This window comes from Panthera leo, chromosome D4 (assembly GCF_018350215.1).
Source record: "Panthera leo isolate Ple1 chromosome D4, P.leo_Ple1_pat1.1, whole genome shotgun sequence".
NCBI classification, from domain to species: Eukaryota; Metazoa; Chordata; class Mammalia; order Carnivora; family Felidae; genus Panthera; species Panthera leo.
Genome location: NC_056691.1, coordinates 9,231,081 through 9,257,220, shown reverse-complemented (window position 1 = coordinate 9,257,220; position 26,140 = coordinate 9,231,081). Strand labels below are relative to the sequence as shown.

At 44.1% G+C, this 26,140-nt stretch overlaps 1 protein-coding gene across 4 annotated transcripts in view; it reads left to right on the top strand.

Annotated features, from left to right (window-relative positions):
- The window catches only part of SMARCA2 (SWI/SNF related, matrix associated, actin dependent regulator of chromatin, subfamily a, member 2), a 180,653-nt gene that overhangs the window by 93,636 nt on the left and 60,877 nt on the right, over positions 1-26,140 (top strand). For all 4 annotated transcript variants that reach the window (XM_042912649.1, XM_042912646.1, XM_042912647.1 and 1 more), the window contains exons 24-27: positions 2,395-2,558; positions 8,092-8,319; positions 11,847-11,924; positions 17,389-17,607. In XM_042912649.1, the coding sequence (XP_042768583.1) occupies positions 2,395-2,558; positions 8,092-8,319; positions 11,847-11,924; positions 17,389-17,607 (689 nt within the window). The remainder of the gene's footprint in view (positions 1-2,394; positions 2,559-8,091; positions 8,320-11,846; positions 11,925-17,388; positions 17,608-26,140) is intronic.

Here is a 26,140-nt window from a genome sequence, read left to right as displayed (position 1 = left end):
TATATATATATATATATATATATATATATATATATATATATATATATATATGTATATAGTCATTTTCTTTGCTTGAGGTATCTGGGGTAGGGTTCAAAAACTCCTTTGACCAAATAGTTTTGGTATTTCTTTTGTTTTTCAGTGCTTTATTTTGTATTTAGGGTTATTTCATTCCAAGTAATTATCTCCACTAATTAGTTTTATTCCTATCTTAACACATGTGGTCATTAGCTGATTATTTTTCAGTGGATTTAAAACTGAACTTCTGAGACTCCTGGGTGGCTCAGACTGTTAGGCATTTGACTTCAGCTCAGGTCATGATCTCTTAGTTCATGAGTTCGAGTCCCCCGTCAGGCTCTGTGCCGTCAGAAGACAGACTTCATTGTCTCTAGAAGTTCTTTCTTTCCTTACTTTAGAACTCTCTCTTTTTTTTTTTTTTTTTGGTTTCTGTAGCTTTCCGTTTGGTTTAAGGCATAGGGTAAATGTATGAACCGTGACTCCCTGTGAGTATTTTTTTTTTAATTACTTCAACTGGAAAGATGATATAGTGAAAAGGTTTCGTGATAGCACAGAACATATCTTCCGTTAGCATCCTGAACAAATAGGTCACTATGATCTCAGAAAGCCAGTTCTGAAAAGAAAAGAAGAGCCCCACGTATTTGAAACCTCACTCAGCAAAGCACATTGAGTGCACCTCCCCCAAAATTCAGACTCTTACCATTTCTTGTTGCAGGATTTGACCAGGTGGCTAAACTTGAAATCTAATTTAGGAAGCAAAATGAGCTCTAAAGAACATTGCTTCATTTAATGAAGAGAACCCCCAAAGCCCCTGGTTTCTGATCCCCATTTGCTATATGTGGGGAATTGGCATTTTTCCCCCTCCTCAGGAGGGTACTTACTATTTTTATTAATATGAATAATAGATCCCCTCCATGTTTGGGAATCTGACCCTCATAGTAATTAGATTTCATTAGCTGTCACCACTTAACTGTTTTAATCCTCTGAAATAAATTGCTGGTGTATTTTCAACCTTAAAAAAAGAACACCATGTAGAAATAATATTTGTATAGCAGACGTTTAGGGGCTATCGTGTAACATGTATATATAGTTTTCCCATGTTTCCCAACAGCCTAAGGCCTTTTTCAAAACTCTGCAGTTGTGCTTTCTCGGTAAATACATTACAAATGCCCAGTATGTAATTGAGTGGCTGGTTTGGGAGCAGGTATGGGTGACTTCCTGCTCTAAAAGTGAGCACCACCCCCTGGGGTTTGGTGTCCTGAGCTTATTCAGGGTCTTTGGAGTCTTTTCAGGCACCTTGGGGCCAGCCATCGGTGGGTGAGTCGCATGATGGTCTGTTAGGTTTTAGGTTACCACCCTTTGAACTCAACAAGCAGAATGTCCACACAAGAAACAGACTGAGAGCTTCTGTGTGTGTGTATGCGTGTGTGTGTGTGTGTCAGTATATGTTTATATATATGGGATTATTGTGGCTTCAAGTCTTGCTAACCAGGATAAAAATATTCCATTCACATTTCAGGTTTTAAGCAGCCAGATCATGCTCAGGAGCAATCGAAATGGTAAAATGCAGTGGAAGTCAATTTTCCTTTTGTTTCCACCCTCTTGGCATAAACATCTACTTGGTCTGATACCCATCGGCAAAATTGCTTTAAACCATTATGATAATCTTTGTAGGCACGTGCAGGCGTGTGTGTGTATGTGTGTGTGTGTGTGTATGTATGTATGTAGGTGTATTTTATAATATTATTTGGTGTGTTTGAGGCACCTGGGTGGCTCAGTAGGTTAAGCAGCCGACTCTTGGTTCAGCTCAGGTCATGATCTCACAGTTTGTGAGTTCGAGCTCTGCCTGAGGCTCTGTGCCAACAGTGTGGAGCCTGCTTGGGATTCCCTCTCTCTCTCTCTCTCTCTCTCTCTCTCTCTGCCTCTCTGCCTGCCCCTCCCCCACTCATTCTCTCCCTCTCTAAATAAATGAATGAATGAATGAATAAACAAATAAATAAAATTATTTGTTGTTTTAAAGCACAGAAATAAATCCAGCAAATGTTTCATAAAGGTTTAGGTTAACATGAGAATGTTGTACAATCTGCAAAGGTACAGTCATAAGTGCTTATTTAAACCGAGCATTTTGAAACAGTGGGTAGTAGACAGTATTCCTTCCTTGATTTGAGAAATGTCTCTCTCTCTCTCTCACTCTCTCTCTTTTTTTTTAATTGCAAAATGTTCAAACTTCCTCTCCCAAAAAGCACAAAAACCTCAGGGGATTACCTCACCAATGCCAGAGGAGTCTATTTCTCAAGGAGGCCAGCCTTTCTGTCTCGAACCGTGCCATTTTCAGACAGGAGTTAATTGGCAAATTTACTTTTCTTGTACCTACAGGCACCACCAAGTCTGAGGACCGCGCTGCTCTGCTGAAGAAATTCAACGAACCCGGGTCCCAGTATTTCATCTTCTTGCTGAGCACCAGAGCCGGCGGCCTGGGCTTGAACCTTCAGGCAGCTGATACCGTGGTCATCTTTGACAGTGACTGGAATCCTCACCAGGTCTGTAATGTCTCTGACTTGGGTGCCCAGGCCTTCCTTCTGGAACCAGAGGAACTCAAAGACTATCAGTGTCTGCATTTACACTTGTGCAGAAGAGCAAATTTCTAAATGAGCGGGGCTGTTTCCCCTTTGGGGAAATGGTGACCTCGTGATGGCTCTTTTCTCATGTCCCTCCAGAGCGTAGACAGTGAGATGTCTCACACCCACCTTTGATGTGCCTTTGAAAAGCTCCATTTTGGGGTACAGAAACTCAGGCTCTGCTTAGCTTTAACCCCCCTTCTGAGGTTGACGTCAGGCAAAGGATATTTAGTCGTAGGACAAATCACAAATGTTCCAAAATAAAAACAACAACAGTTAATATTTCTTGGACCCTCCCTGACTCTGTGCCAGCCTGTTGATGTGCATTGCTTCATTCTTTATTCACAATCCTGTGAGGTTGTAATTATTATTACTATATGCATCTCCCCGGTCAAGAAAAATGAGTCGCCGGAAGCTTTAAGTAAGTTCCCTGAGGTTAGTATATGATGGTTTGTCTTTTAGTCCGTAGGTTTTGTTTAAAATCACCATCAAAGAATATTCTATGGAGCATCTACTACTAGGTTCTTTGAGCCTAGGTGAATGTAGCGTTATCCGTGAGGATGGGCCCCTTGTGGCACCCTTGTGGGTTCCTACGTTACTCAGGGAGATAGTGCGCTTGCCTATAAGGTATCGGGTGGAGTGCTATTCATCAGGATGTGACTCATGTTGGGGCGCACGTGAATTCAAGGTAGTAAAAAGGGAAGCGGCCCTTGTGTATGAATATGAACCATACACCAGGTTAGCCTGGGCTCCTCACTGCACCTTGCTTTCCTCAGCTACAAATATGCAGAGTACGACCCTGTCACCGGGTCACGGCAGGGAGACTGGGATGAAAAAGCTGACAGCAGTCATTCTGGGCAGGAAGTGGCATTCAGGGGGTGCACAGAATTATGAGAGAGCTTTCAAAAAACTTGCATGCCTGCCTACCATCCCCTGCACCCCACCCCCAGTTTGGTAGAGGCTTCCCGGAACCACCTCCCCCCACCATACATTTGAAAGCTTCCCAGAGATTCTGACATCCTTTCTCTCCTGGCCAAGGAGCACTGATTTCAGGAATAAAGCAGTGGTTCCAAGCCTTGGGGTGACCACCAGCTTGGACCCCTGCGAGGCTCGCCAGTCATTTACTCTAGCTGAATATCTTAAAGGAAGCTTCTCTGGAAATGTTCTCACCTTGGAGAGGGCTCGGGAGCCACCAGCATGGAATATATTAGTTCCAAGTCTTTGGGAAATATTTTTATATGTTTTCTATATTTTTATATCCCACGAGACCTGCAGTTTGTCCCTTTTTACCATTGTGAATTCAGTGTCTGTTTGACATTTCGTGACAGGCTGCCCGCGTGCAGGCACTGAGCTCGGCTGGGCGTCTAGGGGAGGAGTATGTGATGTCTGTCTTCTCGGTGCCCCGTGTGGTTTAGATCACCCTGCAGCCGCTGCCTGTGTCTTTCCTGAGAAAAAAATAACCTGTCTATAGGTGAATGCAGAATTCATTAGATTTTATCTTGGCGGGGGAAGCACATCTATGGCATCTCAGCTGACCACCTTCACTGGCACAGTGCAAATGCTAAGAGTCAAAGGAATTCAAGGTCTCTAGAAATGCTAAATTACCAGAGAGAGGATGCTGGGACATCCATGCCTCTCCCTTTCTCTGTCTCCCTCTACCCCTCTATCTCTTTGTCTTGTCTTTATGTCTGCCTCTCTCTCATTCTCTCTCTCTCTCTCTCTCTCTCTCTCTCTCTCTCTCTCTCTCACACACACACACACACACACACACACACACACACACACACACACAGACATACTTTTACAACCAGCAACCAAAGGTGTAAGTCCAGAATCAAGTAAATTGCATGAGCAATTCATTCACTTTTCACTGTGTTTGAGCTAATATCTCAAATTTCCTCTGGTCTGATTTGCCCCAGATTCCTGGCACTGGGACATATATTTCTCCAAATATTTTTATCTGCCACAGGTAGGTTCACCGTCACCTGATTTGGACAACTGGGCTGACCAGAGTTTTCATGGCTGTCACTTAAACATGGCCATTACTTTGGGCAAACTTTTTTTTTTCTTTCACTTTCAGAAATCAGTTATCTTACAATGATAGAGTAAGTACTGATTTTTCATTTAAAAAGTAAGACAGCTAACTTTCATTAAGCCACGACTCCACTGGATACGATGAGGCAGTTTGCATACCTAATTTCCTACCTAATCCTCAAAATATTTCACATGTTAGGTAACCAGTCAGTATTAAGTCACCCATGTCTGTCTGGGTGTGAATCCTGGCTTTGGGCTCTTTCTACCCTATACCCCTGCATAAATATTGCATGGTCCCCAAAATGAAAGTTGTGGAGCTCTTTTTATCTTGTTGGTTCCATTGTGCTTTGAAAAAAAAAAAAGTGTCTATAATAATCCTAAGTCAGTTGAATCAGAATTAAGTCCTGTTGATGAAATCGCAGGTCCATTTGTGAAGTTGAAGATAGAGGCCAAGAAGTTGCTACTTGGAGGCCCTTGCTAGAAGTAAGGACAGCACATACGCATGTGGAATTAGCAATAAAATCCCTCGGAATTACCAAGACTCTCATTTCCAAACTGCCAATCAGAAACATGGGTTGATGCCTTTACTATTAGCCCATGGAGTTTGAACTTCTTTGTTACCACAGAATGGCCACCCACAAAGTTACCTTGGAGGTCCTTTTCCCAGGCTATCTTCTTATGTGCAGATAGAATCAATCACACCTAATTAGTGTGGCTGAGTGTCAGGCGACTCCCATCTCAGAGGTACTGAAGAATCCGTTCAATGACGAAAGCACGTTTTTCTTTGTCATAGTATCCCCGCTCCCCACTTTAGCTTAGAGACTCAGAGGCTAAACATTCTATAAACTACTTCAGCCTAGGGACGTCTAGATGGCTCAGTTGGTTAAGCATCTGATATTGGCTCAGGTCATGCTCTCACGGTTCTTGAGTTCGAGCCCCGCATCAGGCTCTGTGCTGACAGCTTGGAACCTGGAGCCTGCTTTGGATTCTGTGTCTCCCTCTCTCTCTACCCCTCCCCACCTCACACTCTGTCTCTCTTTCTCTCTCTCTCTCTCTCTCTCTCTCTCTCTCTCAAATATAAGTAAACATTAAAAAACATTAAAATTTTTTTTTAAACCTTCAGCTTAGAAATAATAATTTTGGCTACTTTCCAAATAGATAGATCGTTTTATTTTTTTTAAATAATTTTTCTAACCTTTAAAAAAATACTTTTTTTTTTAATTTTTGAGAGGGAACGTGTGAGTGGGGGAAGGGGCAGAGAGAGAAGGGGCCAGAGGATCCTAAGTGGGCTCTTTGCTGACAGCACAGTTGCTCAGTGCTTGCTCTTGGCCCAGACAGTCTAGAACATTTACTAGTAATACTTATTGTTGGGCCCGTTCAGGAAACATTCCACTGACCCCTGTTCTAGAAATAATCCAGAGGTGGATAACATACACCTCGCTGTTTTGAAATCTGCTTCACCATTCTCGTGAGCATTTGTCAAGAGAGATGGTTGAACTTAGAGCTTGAAAATGAAGTTTAGGGTTCCGACCCCCTCTCCCCCTACCAGCTTTGGATGGTACGTCTCCAACTCACCTTCTCCTGTTTTGGGAACGTAATCTAATTTGGTTGGATCCCAGCTGTGTTTGTGTTTCAGCTGTCTGATATTTATATTACTCGTGTATCTTCTGAGGAAACATATTGGCCTCACGAGTCATTTAATTGTAGAGGTCCCTGCAGCAAAGACGGGTCTCCTGGACAGACTTTGGCCTGTTGCCGTCTCGTGCCATGTGCATGGCCAGGAAACTCATCTGGCCAAGTGGCTGGGCTTCTTGCTGTAGAGCATCAGCTCTGTGCAAAACAGGGCGTCTGGGATGCCGGATACAGGGGACAGACTTTTGCCCCCAAAACGTGTACGGGTCTAACGGGGGGTGCATGGAAACCACTAATTAGCATTGGCCCAGAGACCATCACCTAGATCAAAGTGACAGACCAAGATGTTTTTGTGGTGTAGCATTGAAATCAGGTAGCTCGGCCTCCTAGGTTTAGTAGGGGTTTTATTTAAAGAATTCATTACAACTGTTTTCTTCTTATAAGAGTAATACAGGTTTAAAGCAGAAAAAAAAATTGTTCAACCACTTGAAAGTAAAATGAGGGAAATTTAATAATGACTTTATTCTTCATTACTTGGAAGTGTAAATTCCTGCCTTTTACTTGGTTTACATAAATATGCACATATGAGATCCACATGTACATAGTCATATGTAACGCGTCGTTTTTACTTGTTACTGCTTTGTGTCATTAAATCTCCTATAATTAATTTGTATGGTACTATACATATAGTGTATGGTACATACATACAAAGATTAATTTTTTTTAACCAATCTGTTATTGTTGAATGTTGATTTAATTCTGCTTTAAAAACAAAAACAAAAACAAAAAACAGGGGTGCCTGAGTGGCTCAGTCGGTTAAGCATCCGACTTTGGCTCAGGTCATAACCTCACAGCTCATGAGTTCAAGCCCCACATCAGGCTCTGTGCTGACAGCTCAGAGCCTGGAGCCTGCTTCAGATTCTGTCTCTGTCTCTGCCCTCCCCTGCTTACAGGCTCGCTCTCTCTCTCTCTCTCTGTCTCAAATATAAATAAACATAAAAAAATTTAAAAACCATTGTAAGTAATATATAATGCTGAGAGGTATACCCATATTTGTAAATCTTTGTGCATATCCTATCCACGATTATTCCCGTAGGATAAATTGCCAGAAGCAAAATTTCAGGAGTCAGAGATCATTCCCAGTTTTAACACTTTTGGTACTTGGTTCCGGATTTCTTTCCCCCAAACTGTGACCAATTTAGCATTCCACAAGCTATAATTTGGGGAATTCTTTTCATTGCCCAAACTAAAGATGGAGTCTTTGGTGGAATTAGATGCATGGAGATCTGCCCCCTGACAAGTCCCTATCTGTACGGTGTGTATGTATACTGTATGTACGTATAATTCACAGATGTTTTAAAAATCGTCTCTAACACTTTAGACCAGTGTCTAGTGTTTCTTGAGATTTAAGGTTAGTTGTAGGTAATATCAAAGTCATAATTCTGACATCAAATTTAATGGGGTCTTCGTTTGTTTTGTTTTTTTAGTTCGGGTCAAAATCTGATGGTGAACCTAGAGACGGGTGCAAACACCTTGATGCCTGGATTTCAAAACCTGATATGTATTTTGGTTGGCTTGGCCGATCGGAGCCCAGCTTCCCTCAACTAGGGATGAACTCAGGTTTTCCAGAGAAGGTGGCTTGCATACATTAAAAATGAAAGCAAGATCTTTTCACTAGCGTGGGTGGGTTAAGTAACCCTCTATGCTCCCCTGTCTCTCGGGCAGGTGACTTGTTCGCTGGGCTGATGCAGGTGCGCTGGCCCTCAGAGCATGTGGTTCTCCCTCACAGGATCTACAAGCACAAGACCGAGCTCACCGCATCGGCCAGCAGAACGAGGTCCGGGTGCTGAGGCTGTGCACTGTCAACAGCGTGGAGGAAAAGATTCTCGCGGCCGCGAAATACAAGCTGAACGTGGATCAGAAGGTGATCCAGGCGGGTATGTTTGATCAGAAGTCTTCAAGCCACGAGCGGAGGGCATTCCTGCAGGCCATCCTGGAGCACGAAGAGGAAAACGAGGTACGATAGAAAGCCAAGCTGATGAAATCGCACAGCGCCCTTTTGTCTCGGAAGGATTAAGAACGACCTGTTCTTTCTTTAAAGAATTTGCTGGGCTGGCGTTGATTAAAATGAATAAATTAGCTGCCTGTCTTACATCCCAAGCACAGAAAGCCTCTGAAAGTCATCCAGACCAGTGTCTTAAGAGCCTTTGCTAGAGGCACCTCAAGGCTCAGCCAGGGCACACCCCCCTGGCTCCCCCCCACCTCCCTCCCCGAGAGATGCAGACAGGGTGCTTAATCGTACTGTAAATGCTGCCTTCTGTAGGGAAGATGTAGAATTGCACAGGGGCCCCTGGTACCGGGACACAATTCAGCCAGATGAGAGTAGACCCCGCCAGAAAGAAGGGTCCCTCCTTGCCTTGTCTCTTTGCCATCCCCCTACCCTGGGCCCTCTCTGTCTTTTGCCTTTTGATTAAGCTCTTCAGTATGTTTGTAGGACAAGCCCTCACAGCCATCGTAACATGTTTTCTTGTACTTACACTCTGAAAGCAGGACTTTGACCTCCAGTGCAAATTTTTCTGTAAAAGCTGACCAAAGGCTGAGAAAATGACCAGCTTTAAAAAAAAAAAAAAAATCTCTTTACTTGGCAAGATTGTTCAAAGAACACATTCCTTATGTTTCTCTAAGGGGGTCTTTTTTTTTTTTAACTTTTTAAGTTTATTTATTCACGTAGAGAGAGAGAGCACGAGTATGAGTGGGGGAGGGGGGGCACGGAGATAGAGAGAATCCCAAACAGATTCTGCTGTCAGCGCAGAGCCCGATGTGTGCTTGAACTCACGCACCCGTGAGATCGTGACCTGAGCCAAAGCCGGGTGCTTAACCCACTAAGCCACACAGGCGCCCCTCTAAGGGGGTCTTTAGGTAGTCGCTTGTATTTTTTTTAGATTGCCAATTTTAGTAATTCTATACTGAATTTTCAACCCGAACAGATTTGAAAGAGATCAAAAGACATAGTTCTAATGTAGTCTAGAAAAGTGTGCAAAATACCAGCACCAATCCTTACCATAAAATTGTCTTGGGATGGACAGATTTAGTTTGATGTCCCTATATTTGTAAGCTGAGGAGTGGGTTTACCTTAACATATTCATATGGAATACTATTTTCATTGCATATATTAGATATAGTTCGATCTTGCCTTAAGTAGGATATATGCTTTTGAAATCTTCTATAAATTATAAACCAAATTCATTTAAAAGTCTCCCATACATTTTTTTTGTGTGTGAAATGAGTCTGAATGTGAAGTAGATCTTGATATTCAAATGAATCCTGAAATGAATCTTTTTGCAAACTGAAGAGCACTTTTATACCATGCTTCCTCCTAACTTGTAGGTCTAATATATTTGATTAGTTATGTATTAGGTTTTGTTAAAATAATGAAAAATATGTGTGCGCATGCATTCACACATCCACCCGTATTTTTAAAATTGTGATCTCAAATAATTCACTCTGATTCTTAAAATTGAACACGTGATAGAGGCTTGATTCTTGAAATTGATTGGTCCAGATTTAGAATCAGGTTGTCAGGTAAATTTTGTGTTCTTGTTTACACACCTGGAAATTAAAAAACATATATATTATTTTTTTGCGTGATGCATACTGTCCCAACACAGGTATGGGCAGAGCTGATACTTCGCCCATGGTCTCTACCCTGTTTTTGCCTTTAACTCGTTTTGTATAGGCCTTGTGAAAGTAGAGGCTGGCCTGGGGAACATGGCGTGCAGAGGAGCCTGGAGCTTTCCGCCCGTCCTAGGCTGCAGGGAGATGTCGATGTCTCCTAGCTACAGGGGCCACCAGGGCTGGGCTGGGGTGGGGCCTGGGGCCAGCCGCATTACTGGGGCTCCACACTCCTTCCAGGCTGTTAGTGTGTCAGACGTGGTGCCATTTTCTGGGTGCCCTGTGTCCTGTGTCTGGGTGCCCTGGGCGCCCTGTGTCCAGATCTTTGGAGACACTGACAGACCACAGTCAAGGGCTGTGGTTCCAAATACTGAGGCTGAGTAGGCTGCTTATCTGCACGGCTGACAGGCCGTGAAGTACTAAGATACAAAGACCCCAGGGAGGTAATTTGCACACTTCCCAGCCATTTCATTCTCTGTGAAGGTCAGACCCTTGCAGGCAGGCTTCTTGCCAGTTTACAAGAGAATCTTTTCACCGTACACGTGGGGATGTGCAAGCCCCCCATTGTGTAGGCAGAGAGTGGATAATATGTGGTTCTAGGTAGTGAGCAAACCAGGGCACCTTTTCACCAAAGGATATGTTAACCAAATTCTTCGTACCATGAAGTATCAGCCCGCTGCCAGATAGGCTTGGTCTTTGTCAAATGAAATGCAATATTGAGACAAATTTACTTTAATCAGGTTAGAGGCAAACTAGAACAGAAAGCTTTTTACGAGGAATTATTATCTTGAGTCATTAGATATTTGCCTATGGAAATGCATTCACTTCTAACACAGTGCATAAAACATTATCTTGGGAAGAAACATAGTCATTTAAGCTGCTAGGACACTCATACTCTTTCTAGAACAAGGTGCCTCGTTTTTGCACATATAATTTGGGAAACTGGATATTTGAAGTTCTGGGTTTTCCTCTTTTCCTCCTTCTGCCCATACCCTGCGATCCCCCCATTTGATTCTTAACACACTCAGTCAGCATATGATAAAAATAATTTTGGAAGGTAAGTTCTGTAGTATATGCCCAACTTTTAGATTTTTTTGTTTTTTTGTAAAGTGTGGAAGTCATAGCATTTCTAGAAAACTTGAGAACTTGGTTTCTGAGGAGTTTGCAGAGAGATCATGTGCTTTGGTCTAATATCACATAAAACGAAACTGTTCCCTGTTATGCACCCATCCAGAACTTTAACTGTTAGCATAATAATTCCCACTGAAACACATTGATTAAACCCATATTAAAGGCTCTATATTTGACCTATCCGTATGATCTTTATGGCCTTGTTCTGTGCCTAGTCACGAACTTTCACATATTGGTGGGTTTAATAAGGTTTTGAAAATCACTTATATGAGGCTTAATAGAATTAAAAGGATTTATGTCAGGCACTTTTTCCCTCGCGTTTCCTTACAACTTGACTGTGAACTAAATGTCACGCCCATTTTACAGATGAGGTCATTGAAGCAGGGGAGACGTTAAGTAACTTGTTTCAAAAGTAATGGAATCAAGATATACACTACCACCACCACCACCCCCCACCCCGCACCAAAAAAACCCAAAAAACCACACACACACACACACACACACACACACACACACACACACAGTACTTTTCATAGTACTGTGCTCTGGGAAGATTGGTTTGAGTAGCTGGCGAAATAATGATGGCAAATACTACCCCCAGTGACCCTTCTCTTTTCTTTGGGGCTTGAGAAATGAATCCCTGTGGTCTACAGGACATATCCACTTTACTCTTTCATACCTCACCCTGATTGTCCAAACTTTCCCCTAAAGCCTGTTAAATCATTCTGTTCTTAACCCCAGGAAGAAGATGAAGTGCCCGACGATGAGACCCTGAACCAAATGATTGCTCGACGAGAGGAAGAATTTGATCTTTTTATGGTAATACCATAGAAAATCGTGCACCTTTTTCTATTAACGCGCGATGTCTGGAGCCTGCGTGCCCTGGCAGAACTTCCTTTACAGAGAGCCTGGGCCTTTCAGTTCAGAGGCTGCAGACTGGCTGGATTTAGCCTGCAGACATATTTTGTTTGGCCCACGCGGTGTTTTTTAAAATTTCAAATTTGTTGCCAACATAAAAAGAATCCTGATTTCTGGCTTCTCTTGAAAAATGAGGGTGGGCAGCACCAGGCCCACGTCTCTGTGTGGAAACAGTTGGCCAGGGCTTAGTGGCAGCCGCACCCTCCGGCTGGACAGGCCATGTGGGTTATGGCTTTGCCCCAGATCCCTGCCCCTGGCCCCCCAGCCCCAATCCCAACTCATTGTAATTCAAGGCCAGCATCATTCTGGGAACCTGCCCTACTCCTGTAGGTAGTTTACAATCATTCCCTCGCTGTCTCCTTACTGGATCAAAGCAGATATGCTCCCCAACCAAACAACACGGGTCGTGTGTCTCCTTCCTGTTGAAGAGAGCCTGGCTTAAGCCAGCAGGAGCCTTCCAGATGCACATCAAGGCATAGCCTTCGCTGAAAGATCGGAATTGGTTGGATTTCGCTGATCTGGGCAGATAGGAAAGAACCTTGACATTTAAGGAATTAACAGCCATGGTTTCAACCTTGACGTTCCATACTACATAGTCACGTGCGATTTTGCTGAAATCTGCACTTGATTTACGTGTGTGGCCCGCCCCAGGGTCAGTACGTGCGGAAGCAAGCCCCTCCGGTTGTGAAGGAGGCCCTCAGAAGTGCTATTTTGCTGCATTCTTCAGGCATGCGCTGGACCTCTTTCATCTACTGTGCGGCCCAATTGTCAGAACGGTTTCTGGCACATAGTACTTGCTTAGCAAATCTTGAGTGAACGAATGGCAGCGTTCGCAACATTTTAAGCCCTGTGAAGATGTCAGTGCGGATCAGGACCTGTGAAGTTGCACGGCTCCTTCCAGTACCATCAATCATTCTGATCTTCCGGACATTTAGTCTGATGGCGGAATGAGTAAGGAAATGTGAACTGTGATGCGGTCATGCTGCACGGTCCCCAAGTCCAAGGCCCCCAGTTTGAATGCCCTCAAGGTGTCAGGCATTTTGCAGGAGTGAAACAAGTCGATGGGGGTGGGTGGGTGGTGGTGGTAAACCAGAGCTGCTTTGTCTAAGGGAGACAGAGCCGCAAGGCCCCAGGTATCCAGGAATTCCAAATTTCCAAGAGAAGCTAGAAATCTAGGTTTTTTTCATGGGCAATCTCTGGATTTCAAAATGTTTGCGGCTAAATTCACTTTTGTTTTTATTATGATCTCCTACTGCAGGCCAAATGAAACAGGACTCTGGGCCAGATGTGACCCACAGGATTTGCATCCTCTGTCTTTTTAGCCCAGACAGTCTGAGAAGAGAGCTCCAGCTGCGTGGAGGCTTACGTTATTTTTTGCAATTTTTGACTAGGGAACGACGGTTGTGTCCACACATAAAGATTCGAGATAAAAGGCATTTAATTCTTCCTCAGGGAAGTTTTAGGGAGCTGTGGGAATAGCTCCTAACCTGGGATGAGCACTTTGCCCACCCCACCCCATTCCTAAGTGAACCACCCTCCTTAGGAAAGGCATTTTTGGCTACAAATGATGCAGCACAGTCATGTGACAGCATGGCCAATGCAAGGTGTTCCTCAGACCTAAATTTCTGAGCCCCGACTGTTGGTCACCCTTATAGACTGGTGCTCTCCTTGGGGACATTAGAGGTACACATAGGAAACAGACATCTTTTCTCTCCTTGACGAACTTATTAAAATGTAGATTACTGGGGATCACCAGGGCCAGAGGCCCTCAGCTTCCCTGGCTGCTTTCTGATTGGCAATAATTCAGCAGTGCTACAGCCGCAGATACTCTTGAGGCCTGGGAAAGGATAAGCTGCCTGTCATTATACAAATTAGATTAGGCCCAGAGATGGAGATTTTTGCATCAGCAGCCCCGAAGTGAGGGGAAAAGAGTACATCTCTTCTCTGACTTTTGGGCTGGGTATTTGTAAAAATTGAAAGCTTCAGGGGGAAAAAAAAAAAAGAAAGAAAGAAAGAAAGAAATGTCTGGCCAAGGCCCAGCTTTCTTTTAATTTGGGAATATTGTATCACGCAAAGAGGAGGCTTAGAACAAATGAAGCTGGCTGGCTAGGGAACGCTGTTTTGTAGGCATTTTGATTTGGGGAATGTTCTGCTTGTTAATGGTTGCCTTCTCATTTTTAGAAGATACAAAGTTTTGGTTTAGTTTGTTTTTTTTTTTTTTTTTTCCTTAAATCCAAGCAGCGGGCTGCCTTTGTCCCATTCTGTATGCATTAGCACCTCCACCAGGGGGCAGGAAATCATATTTGATTCCCTGCCAGCTACTCCCGATGAAAAAGTTCAGTGAGACACAAGAATGGAATGCAAGCTAGATTTGGATTTCAAATATTTAACCTTCTTATCCCTTATTATTTGAAAAGCTGGTTCTCTATGTAAAAATTAATATCAGGTTATCATTTTATTTATCACGGACACTGTAGTTAAATAACGCACATTAAGCAGATAAGCTAGTCTCTTTAAAATGAAACCTTTCTTTTAAATATTTTTCTTGTTTTCTCCTAAAAACAGAACTTCAGAAACAGTGATCCTTCACACTGATTAACAATGAATTTTACCTAAAAAGACCTTTGCCACATCAAGATACAAATGTGAAATATTTCAACGGCATACAAACATGAAACTTTAAGAAGTGCTTTTTAAAAATCATTGTACTTGTTAGCACAACTTTTATTATCATGAATGTATCGTGAAACAAATACATTCATGTAGTACCTAAATAGTAAATTAGACATGCTTGAATATCAACTTCACATCTTTGTACGTGTCTTCTGCAAGTAGAAATCTTTGGGAAGAGATTGCAAGCGTCAGAACTTTAAGCTTATTAAAAAGTGCATCGGGGCGCCTGGGTGGCTCAGTCGGTTAAGCGGCCGACTTCGGCTCAGGTCATGATCTCACAGTCCGTGGGTTTGAGCCCCGCGTCGGGCTCTGTGCTGACAGCTCAGAGCCTGGAGCCTGTTTCAGATTCTGTGTCTCCCTCTCTCTGACCCTCCCCCATTCATGCTCTGTCTCTCTCTGTCTCAAAAATAAATAAATGTCAAAAAAAAAAATAAAAAAAAAAAAAAGTGCATCAACCCGGGGCACCTGGGTGGCTCAATTGGTTAAGCGTCTGACTCTCGATTTCAGCTCCAGTCATGATCTCATGGTTTGTGAGTTCAAGCCCCACGACGGGCTCTGTGCTGACGGTGCAGAGCCTGCTTGGGATTCTCTATCTCCTCTCTCTCTGCCCCTACCTGGCTCACATGTACTCCCTTTCTCAAAATAAGTAAATAAATAAAATAAACTTTTTTTTTTAAAAAGTGCATCACCCCTTCATAAATGAAAAATAAAAAACAAATGCAATTTAGTTCTATCAGTTTACATTTTTTTATATCGATTTTTGAAATTTTTATGTCAGAAAAGATTTATTTTCTCACTTGTGGACAAATGCATGGGATAAGTCATATATAAGTATATCGGTATAAAAGTGATGGTGGTGATGTAATCAGAAGTGGATGTGGCAGTATTTTGTCATCACAGTGGAATGCATTCACCAAAAAAAAATTTTTTTTTTCATTAGCATTCTAAAGTACTGTTACTAGGAGGTCCCTTTGAGAAGCCCCTCTGTAGACTGTATTGTTAGCAAGGCACTCTGTGTTCTAACAAGGCAAGTTTGGTGGGTCCCATTTCTGATACCAGAACATTAGGAGTCAGGATTAAGGACAGCCTCTCCAGCTAACTATAGCACATGACGGAACAGGACGGCCACATTTATCTACCAATGGGGCTCCCCCATGCCGCAAGCCTGCCCCAACCCTGGGAATATAATGATTTCCAAAAATGTTTAAGCGTAGGTGAATGGACTTTGAACTTTAATTTTTGTGTCGATTCTAGAGGTCAAGTTTGGATTTGAATAGAAATTTCATTTCTATTTTGTTATCAGTTTCAGTTGTTAAGAAAAAGTTATGTTGAATTCCTGTTTCAGGACGGTAGAACTGAAGGAAGAAGGGGGAAAGGTAAATCATTGAATAGTTAATGGTCTATTTGATTGTAGAAATAGTACATCTAGCTACCCATATACATACACACACACACACACACACACACACACACACACATATACGTGTGTGTGTGTGTGTGTGTGTGTGTGTGTGTGTGTGTGTGTGTGTATGACATAAGCAGCAATTCCGTGTAGGTCTTATTTACTTTTTTTTTTCTTTTAGCTCTCAGATTGTTTAGTTATAGGTTAAAGCCCAGCATGTAGTACTTAATTTACCCAGGTGCACTGGGTTTTTAAAAAAGAAAGCAAGAGGTGGAGAAGTAGGCATTCAAAGGCTATGAAAATATATGAAAGGGAGATACTTTACTTAAAACTTGATCCGTTGAGGTGACATTACATCTGAGGTTTTTCTCTGGCGTTGTAATATTTTCATAAGAGCTAAACTTTTTAAAAGCTAAAGCGTCGAAGGACATTCCTCTCACGGAACCCGTGGTGTGCCGAAAATCCAATACATTCATGGCCGAATGACTAATCAAGCCATTTATGTGCCCACATGTCCAAGGGTGAGCCAGTCTGCAGCAAAACTTGGGTCGCTGACTTTTTTTTTTCTCTGTTTAATTAAAAGCATGAGCCCTACTGAGTCAAAGGAAGTTTTCTTAATGAAGCTTCTCTTGTATATGCTCAGAGAGTACTTTTATGCGAGGGCAGCAGCAAATTGTATTTCTGGGGCTCATATTTTTTAAATATACCCCCAATTGGAATTTTCTCACTGTTTTAAGGGGTAGCTTTTGCACACACCCAGGTGAAGTAAAGGAATTTGTAAAGAGCATATTTTACATGCATGAATTTCAAAGATGGGGTACGGAGGGAGGGAGGAGATTTCACCTTGCAGAATCTCTGCTGGGACAGTGTGTGTGGGGAAGGAACCGGAACAAGTAAGCCAGGATAGAGAGACTCTATGGGAAAAGCAGAAAGGGGCCCTGAAGCCATAGGAGGAGACTCGTGAAAGTTGTTTTTGGTTTTGTTTTGTTTTTTTAGTGTTATTTAATTTATTTTGAGAGAGAGAGAGAGAGAGAGAGACAGAGCATAAGCGAGGAAGGGGCGGAGAGAGGAGACACAGAATCCGAAGCAGGCTCCAGGCTCCGAGCTGTCAGCACAGAGCCCGACGCGGGGCTCGAACTCGTGAACTGTGAGATCATGACCTGAGCCAGAGTCGGACGTTTATCCGACTGAGCCACGCAGGTGCCCCTCGTGAAAGTTCTGTGTGCTGTGACATCGGTACTGGACAGAGTCCCCCTTCCCATTGGTGACACTTCTGTTTACTACCTGCAGCGCATGGACATGGACCGACGGAGGGAAGATGCCAGGAACCCAAAGCGTAAGCCCCGCTTGATGGAGGAAGATGAGCTGCCCTCCTGGATTATTAAGGATGACGCCGAAGTTGAACGGCTCACATGTGAGGAAGAGGAGGAGAAAATATTTGGTAGGGGTTCTCGCCAGCGCCGGGACGTGGACTACAGCGACGCCCTCACGGAGAAGCAGTGGCTGAGGGTAGGTGTGGCTTTCTTACCTGTTCTTGCCAGGTGGATGCTCTCGTTGGCTTGAGAAATTGGGGACCCAGGGACGAGTTGCCAGTGAAAGCAGAGCATAGGGCAAGTTGTTCTGCTGTTGCCTTGGATGCTTTACATTTCAAGGCAGTGCCTGGAAACATGATGAAGAACGTTTCGCTAGAGCCGAATTGGCCATTGGAAGCAATGAGACCCGCTAATGTTTTATGGCCAATTGCCCGGCCAAGCCTCACTCTCGGAGTTAGCATCGAAATGTGGAAAGGGGCCTTAGAGATCTTTTAATTGTTCCCCCTCAATTTCATGGTCTTTAATCCGAGTTTTACTTTTCCAAGGTCTGCAGAGTCAGTTCAGAGACAGTGGCATTTTCTGACCGCGTTGTTAATTTCCCAGACCCAAAGAAATTCGAGCTGGGAGGTGTCTTTGGAGTCTCTTGGTTTTACAAAGCAGTTGTTGTGTCCCAAAGAACTTAGAGCTGGAAGGTCTCTTGGTATTCTCTTGGTTTTATAGACAAAGTGGTTGTGGCCAGAGAGGTTCAGTGACTATACAGGATCACACAGCTGGCTAGAAATAAGAATCTGTGAGTGTTGAAGCATTGACGTGCTCAGTTTCAGCTAATCTGATCTGTCCCGTCGCAAACACAGACTCAGGGTCACTGATGTTTGGAAGTGTTATTCTGTCATTTGGGGCTCTCCCCGCCCCACTTTGGAAAATGTTGATTTCTCATTTTGGCTAGGGAAGGAAATCTCAGAATGTTGCCTGGGGAGCAGAGAAATACCACAGTGCACCTAGGAATGACATGGTGCGAATGCCAAGGCCGGTGGGAATCTTCCATTTGAAGGTTTAGCCCCGCTTTCTGTCACAGGGAGCAGACTCAGTACCTGCCTTGACAACAAACTGGGATCCACGTTCCAGGCAGGACCAGTAAATGTGGGCTGGAAAGAGTCAGCACAGTTGGGCGAAAACCAAACAAAATAGAAGCTGTTGTTGTGAGTTGTTCATTTTATCGAAAGGGAATGCAGTTCCCAAGCTTTGTAAAACATGGCTTTTAGGACCCAGGACATAAGTAAGGTAGGTGGGTAGAAAGGCGATTGGGAAGTATTTTGAGATTGGATATCAAAGGCAGACAGGTCTTGTCACCACTTGAGATGTGATTTACTCAGGATGCTGTACGATGAGAGAGACGTGACCTGAATTTTGAAAGGACTGAAAAAGAAAGAGACTAAGAAGGCACTGCTCATATTTATGGTTGAATGATGGCGTATGGAATGTAACTTCCTGTGTGGCTGTTTTACTGTCATATCTGAACATTCCAGTGGCCCCCGAACATGGCTTTATGGGTTTCTTTTGTTTCGCTGTTGTGAGGCGGGAGCTGTTTAATTAAGATCCATTCTATAATGTGAAGAGTTCTGTGTTTGTTTAACAATCATTTCTGAGCTCAGGAAAATTCTCTTCTCTTTCCCTTTTATTTAAGCACTAAATTAAGTATCTGGAGTCCTGTTACAGGAGATGAGATAACAGCCCAGGCCAACACTGAAAATCATTCTTTATATGTAGAATCTCGAGATGTGACAAGCAAAATAACCTTGTTTATTGGGGCAAGAATGTAGCTGAACTTACCATTTTTTAAAATAATCATTGGCCGGGGGCACATGGGTGGTTCAGTCTGTTGAGTGTCCTACTCTTGATTTTGGCTCAGGTCATGATCCCAGTGTCGTGAGAATGAACCCCGTTGCCAGCTCCATACTGAGTGTGGAACCTGCTTAAGATTTTCTCTCTCTGTCTCTCTCTCTCTCTCTCTCTCTCTCTCTCTCTCTCAAATAAATAAATAAATAAATAAATAAATAAATAAATAAATAAAATAATCATTTGGAAATGCTCTTACAGAAAGATAACATTGTGATCTTAGGAAGTTTTCAAGTTTAGAAGACCCCATTTTTTCTTTTTCATTCCGTTTATATCACTAATGAATAACACAGTGCCGAGCGCATAGTAGAAACTCAGAAAGGTTTGTGAAATGAAATTATAACTCTGTATGCAGAAAGTGGACATTGACTCATTTACTGTGATGTTAGAATAGTATTTCTCTTTCTAGTGCTCCGGTAGACTTTCTTTGACCTATAACATAGACGTCTAAAAGTGGAAAACTAGTTTGCTTTTCAAAACTACACTGTGAAAGTCACGTTTATGATGCTCAGGCCGAGGTGTCTTGCGAGATAAAAAGTCACCCAGGAAAGACAAAAGTGCTCTCCGCACAGCTGTGTTGTAATATGTCTTTTTGTGAACCATTCTTCTGAAAGTTGTATGTCCATAATTGGTGGTAGGAGCTAGTAACTTGCTGTCAGCCAGCACACGCAGTTAACGCGGCATTGTCCCACGGCCTCCGCATTCGAAACAGATACTTCCTGTTCTCGGTTTTCTTGGTCCCCAGCAGCAATCCTGGTTAATATCAGCCTACTAAGTTCTTCCGATAATAACATTATATTCAAGGGGTTTTCCCGAGCCTCGTCGTGAAGGGATGTTCTCTACTGGCTTAGGATCGAACGCATTGAATGGTCCCATCCCAGCCAGCACAGCCTTGAAAGGGAATGTGGCAAAGACCGTCGTGTAAGCAATGCTGAAACAGGGCTAAAATAATTCTTCTTTCTTCTGGCAATGTTGTACAAAGCCTGCTTGGCAGAGGCACCGGAGATACGTAGATCCCAGAGCTGGAAGGCCGGTGAATGGAGCAGCTACCCATCCTGTGCTGGAACCGCGTTCTCCGCCGTCCCTGTGCCAGGAGGCTGGCCACCCCTCAAAGCATCGCTCTGCCTTTTTGTCTGCGTAGTGCCTCCAATTCGTGGTCAACCCCGATTGTTAGCTCTTCCCCTCTCTTTGAACAGAATCCTCTTTCCTTGTAGCTGCTTCTCACCGGCTTTGATTCTATCTCCTCAGTCTGGAATGAACTCTCCCACCCTCCGCCCCTGTCCTTTCTTCGGAAGCTTTCTCATCCTTCAGGGCCCAGCTCCCCTGGCCACCATATCTGTGGCGCCTTCACAAATGAACTTTCCCCTGTGCTGTCACATGCCTTTGCCTGTTCTTTCGTCACAGTTCCAGTCCAGTTTCCTCGCGTTCTTGCTAGCTGCCGACATGCCGGCTCGGCTCCTAGTGGGTAAGGTGGATCTTGCTACAACGTAGGAGCTCCACGTGCAGATAGTAAGCGCCCATGGAGTGCCACCTTGAATCAGCACCAGATTGATGTGCAAGAATAGAACCTAAGGTCATGCTCACTCAGCACCCCCCATTCATGGGCCTATCCAGAAAACTAAGTAGGATATTATCCCTCACATAAAAGCCCGAGGTGAGCCCGGGCTTGTTCAAGGATCTAGGCTGACCGAGCGTTCTGGCAGCTTGTTCATCCGCACCCCACTGAGCTGGAAGTGGGGGAGACAGCACAGAGTGGTGGGTGTGGGGTTCAGTCGGGCCAGGCCTGAATCCATTTCTGGTCGGATTCCGTCGGCGGGAGGTTGGTGGTGTGGCCGCACCAGCTCTGAGGGAGACTGGGAAATGTGGCCTGGCCGCCAGCCCAGGAAAATAAGATTTTGGTGACTAGCTAGCAGTCTCTGCCTCAGAACACTTAGGTTAAATTGAAGTGATATGGCCACCTTCTTTGAAAATTTTATTACGGTTTTATCACAAACAGGTTTTATTTTATAATCATATTATGCTAAAAATTCCCACAGTGACCTTTAGACAATCTGTTTAGTTGGAAGGCTTTTAAATTTTTCTGTATCCATAATGTTGTTTTAAATGAGAAGGTTCACAATTTCAAACACAGCTCAATTAAAAAAAGAAACAAACGTTTTTGTAAAGTTGTTCTGAAATCCCTATTTCCACTGAGGGAAACTTAGATTTCCTTGGGGGTTTATCCAATCTCGAGTTAACTCATCTTTTTGGGGTAGTCAGGTCAACAGGCATGTACCCCATGGGCTGTTTCTCTCCTCTTCCTGGGGGCTGCTGTCCCACGTACCTTCTCAAGTGGCATCTGGAAAAAGGCAGAAGTGGGTGTTTCATCATGGCCTTGGGGGCCGGTGCCCCGGTTCTGTCTGCTGGGGTCAGTGCCAGGCTGCCAGGCTGCCCCATCCCTCGACGCCCTGACGTGCCCTTGGTTCCCATCTCATCCTCTGGGAGATTGCCATGATCTGTGCTGTTGAAGTCTGGGGTCCTGACTCCATTCCCAGCTCCTGCACTCTGAAGTCTCATGAGGACCCCAGCCCCTCTGGTGTTGCCAGAGTGCCCCTCAGCTCTTTCGTGCCCAGCTTGAGAATCGGCAAAGTCTTGGCTGCTTTCTTCGTGCCGTGCTAGAACAGGGAGACAGTCTAGCCCCATTTCTCAACAATGGCATAGTCACTTCCAAAGGGTTGTCAAGACTGAAGCTTCTAGAATCTGGTGGGTGGGTGAGTGAGGGAGCTTTTTAAAATAAGCGAGACAATTGGGACACCGGGGTGGGTCAGTCAGTTGAGCGTCCGATGTCGGCTCAGGTCATGATCTCATGATTCATGGGTTCGAGCCCTGCATCAAGCTCTGTGCTGACAGCTTGGAGCCTGCTTTGGATTCTGTGTCTCCCTCTCTCTCTGCCCCTCCCCTGCTTGCTCGCTCTCTCTCTCTCTCTCTCTCAATAAAAAAAAAAAAAAAAAAAAAAAAAAAAAAGAGTAAAAAAATAATAATGAATTAAAAAAAATAAAACAAGTGAGACAAAAACACGTCACTTGTGCGTATTGAATCTGACCCTGTGAACACCTAGTGAGGGACCCTCCCAGAACCTCAGAAGGAGCTTGTGAGGTGAGCATCCTCAAGTGTGCGCTATATTAGCATCACAGAAAAATCTGGCACTTTTAGGACCTCATTCCTAGTGCCCCTTGCACCCTTCCCACAGGCACACCAAGTTTGGACCCTTGCGGGTGAATATTCCATTTCAACCCCAACCGGGTTCATGTCTGGAACCAACTACCCAGCATTGGCACAGACCCCACAAGCTAAAGGGCTCAGCCCCCCAACAAGACGGTGCCTCCTTCCCCCAGCAGCCACATTTTGGGGGGGCCCCCAGGCCACCTGCACTTCCTTCTGACTGACCGGCTATAACTTCAGGGGTTCTCATGACCCCCGCTGGTTCAGTAATTTGCTCTGATGATTAACGGAACTCAGAAAAGCACTACTTTGTGATTAGTTTTGTCACGGAAGCCCCACGTCAGAAGGACCAGCGAATCCAGCAAATGAAGAGACACATTGGATGAGGTCTGAGAAGGGGACCCCGAGTTCCCCTGCCCTCTCCTCTTTGGATCAGGACATATCGCCCGTCTGGCACGTCAGTGCGTTCACCACCTGGGAAGCTCCACTGAGCTGCGGGGTCCAGAGTTTTTGTCGGGGGCTCATTACTACACAGGCACGAATAATTAAAATCATCAGCTGGGTGATTGGACTCCCTCTCCGGTCCCCCACCCCTCCCAGGCTGGGCCCGCTCAACAGCCCCACCATCTAATCGGGTGGTTGGTCCTTCTGGTGACAGCCCCCATCCAGAAGCCCTCTAGGGGCCCTCCCTGGGTCACCTCATTAGCATAACAAAGGCACCACTGCCACTCAGGAAATTCCAAGGGTTTTAAAAGCTCTATGCCAGCAACCCAGGACAAAGACCAGATAAATTATTATACAACAGGTGGCAATATCCTCAGGCCTGACCTTTTGCCTGTCTTCCTCTTTACTCCCTCTGTGGCCAAGAAAGAAGGCACTGTGCCCTGCCTTCCTGCCCTATATGTAGCAACTTCGCATCCACATGTGGCCCGGCCGGGGGTTCTACACTATGACTCCTGGCAGTTCTGCAGATACCTGTCCACAAGGGTAGCTCTTGGTTGCAAAGAGCCTTTGGAACTGAGGAAACCCTCCCTTCCCTCAACAAACCCTGATTTAGTCTGCCGTTCTGATGGTGGGCTCACAAATCCGTTTTTGGAAGTCACTGGTTATCATTCGGGTTTTGTTTTTCTTTGTGTACCAACATTATCCTAATCCTTCCGAAGACAGTGGGTGACTCCCCTCAACAGGGAATGGTGCCTTTAGAAGGCATAAAAGAGAATATGAACGTGGGTTTAAAAACACTATCTCCATTAGCATTTTACAGCTTTTCCCGTGGTGTACCCCAGGTGACAACACTGTGACACCACGTACTGTGTGTGTATGTGTGCGTGTGTGTGTTTGCGCATACACAATGACCGGCTCGTGTTGATGACTTCTCGAAAAAAATACCTTTGTTTCTTTCTGTGTGACAGCGGGCATCCCATCAGCCTAAACGGGCAGATGTCCCTGATGAGCCCAGGGGGACAGGTTTTTCGGTTCACCTCCTGCCGTGTGTGCCCTGTCTGGGACATCTCTAGTTGTTGTAGTCATTCTTGAGGCGGGAGCTCAGTAAAACCGGGGTGATCGCAAAGCTAAAAGCTGGACTGAGGGTGAATTCTGGAGCCCTTGGTTTTTCCCATTCTTCCTGAACCTTTGGTCCCGCCACCAACTTCAGAACCCTTCCCTTTCTTAAAACATTTAGTGACACCCCAGAATTTATTTAATTGCCGAGTGAGTGATTTATACCCTACTGCACTTGAAGATAATTGGAATGCGAACTAAATTATGTGCTCTGTATACTATTTAATTGCCAGCCGGGTAGAGGGAACAAACTTTGAAGAGTATGCTTTTGTTTCACAATGGATGTGATGTCTCCAGACTGTGATTTGGAAAGGTCCTTCTTAATTGCTGGTGGCTGTCTGTGTGGTCCACATGTATGAGTATGAAGATGCTTGTTTTTTTGCGTTTGTTTGTTTGTTTGTTGTTTGTTTGTTTTGGCCTGCTGTATAAGCTCCTGGTGATGAAGGAAGGTACCTCTGTGTTTTTGCAATGCCCTGTTAGTTGGGGGCCCCTAACGATGTTATGTGAATGATAGCAGAAAAACCCACTTTCTCACATCTTTGAATCTAGGGATAGATTCAGCTATTTTTAGAAGTGTTAGGGTTTCGAGAGGGACCTCCAGGAAGGGCAGCCCAGAGAAAACCCTCTTTTTCCTCAACTAGTCTGTCACCAACTAAAAGCTCAAGCCTCCCCATGATTTCTGTGCTTCATGGTCCTGTCTCCTGACCACACTGAAAGGAAGATTGTTGGGGTTTCTCCTTCCCGCAGCTCAAAGTGGAGAAAACAGTAACAAAGTCTTAAAATATACAGTAGTAGGGGACAATCAGGAAGTAAAATGAGACCCTTCTCAAGGGAATGTACCTGTGTGGCTTATAAAGCTATGAAACACCAGGTTGCAACTACACGCTAAGATCCCTTGAGTGGCTTTCCATCACCAACAGCCTGTGCCAAACCCTACCTGGGAAGGAGGCAGAGAAATCCATGGAGAGGTGGTCACAAAGGACTGGAAAAGGTACCAAGAAGGTTTAAAGAGATTGGTATTTCAAATAATGTATTTGAAATTCTATTGAAATACACAGTGAAAAATAGCAAAATTATCTTCTCACCTCTCCAAGAGGTGGTTTCTCTCTAGAAACCTTTGAAACAGGATAAAGTGTCTTGCATTTGGGCTGGATTAAAAGTACGATCCAGCCTGAAATCAGAGACAGGGGCTGAAAAATCCTAGTTGTAATCACAGTCAAGAGCATCTGTGATTCTGGGAGATGTACTTTTTCCTAAAATATCTTATACTGACAAGGTTTTCTCTGTGTGTTTGCTTTTGATTTTTTGGATTCTTCATTGAAAGTGTAATGTGCCCGATGCCTTTAATCTGTTCCTGCTTCTCTTTTGTTTTGTCACTTTGGGTAATCTTTGTTTTTTTTTTGCTATAAGATATAAAAATTGATATTTCTTTTCCTTTTTCAAATGGCATTTTTAGCTTCTAAAATTGGGTCGTCAGATCTACTGGGGCAAAATTTCTAGCAAGCTGCATTTCCGCTTTTATACACAAGGGAGAGCTAAGGCCCTAGAAAATAGATTTGGGTTTTGCCAAATTTCACGCTCTGCAGTACCTTAGGAAGGAAGTCCTGAACTGATTAATGGCAAGAATTTGAATTGTTTGGGGAAATATTTGACAATAGTAAAAAGCATTTCGGTCACTTTTCTACACTGTTTATTTTACTCTTAAATCCACTGGCTAGATCATTTTCACAGCCACTGGACCTTACTCAGTATGTCGTTCCCTTTTGTCAAAATTCAGTAGAAGAAATAGCCCTCAAAGGACCAACTAGAATAAGTATTACAGGTGGAGAAGCAAGAGAGACTTGCGTTGCTCAGTTTTTGAAACTGTGATGCGTGGAATTTCTGGTTTCAAGTTTTAGCCTTTGAAACGGGGATTGGGCTCTGAAGCAGAGCTCAGGCATGGAAAGTAACCATGAGAAATGGGGTGGGGCTTACTGATATTAACAAGCCCCAATGAGTTCAGTCTTATCTTTACGTGGAGCCAACTCCTGCAGACAAATAGATGGTTTTAGATATACGCCTGCTTTTTTTGA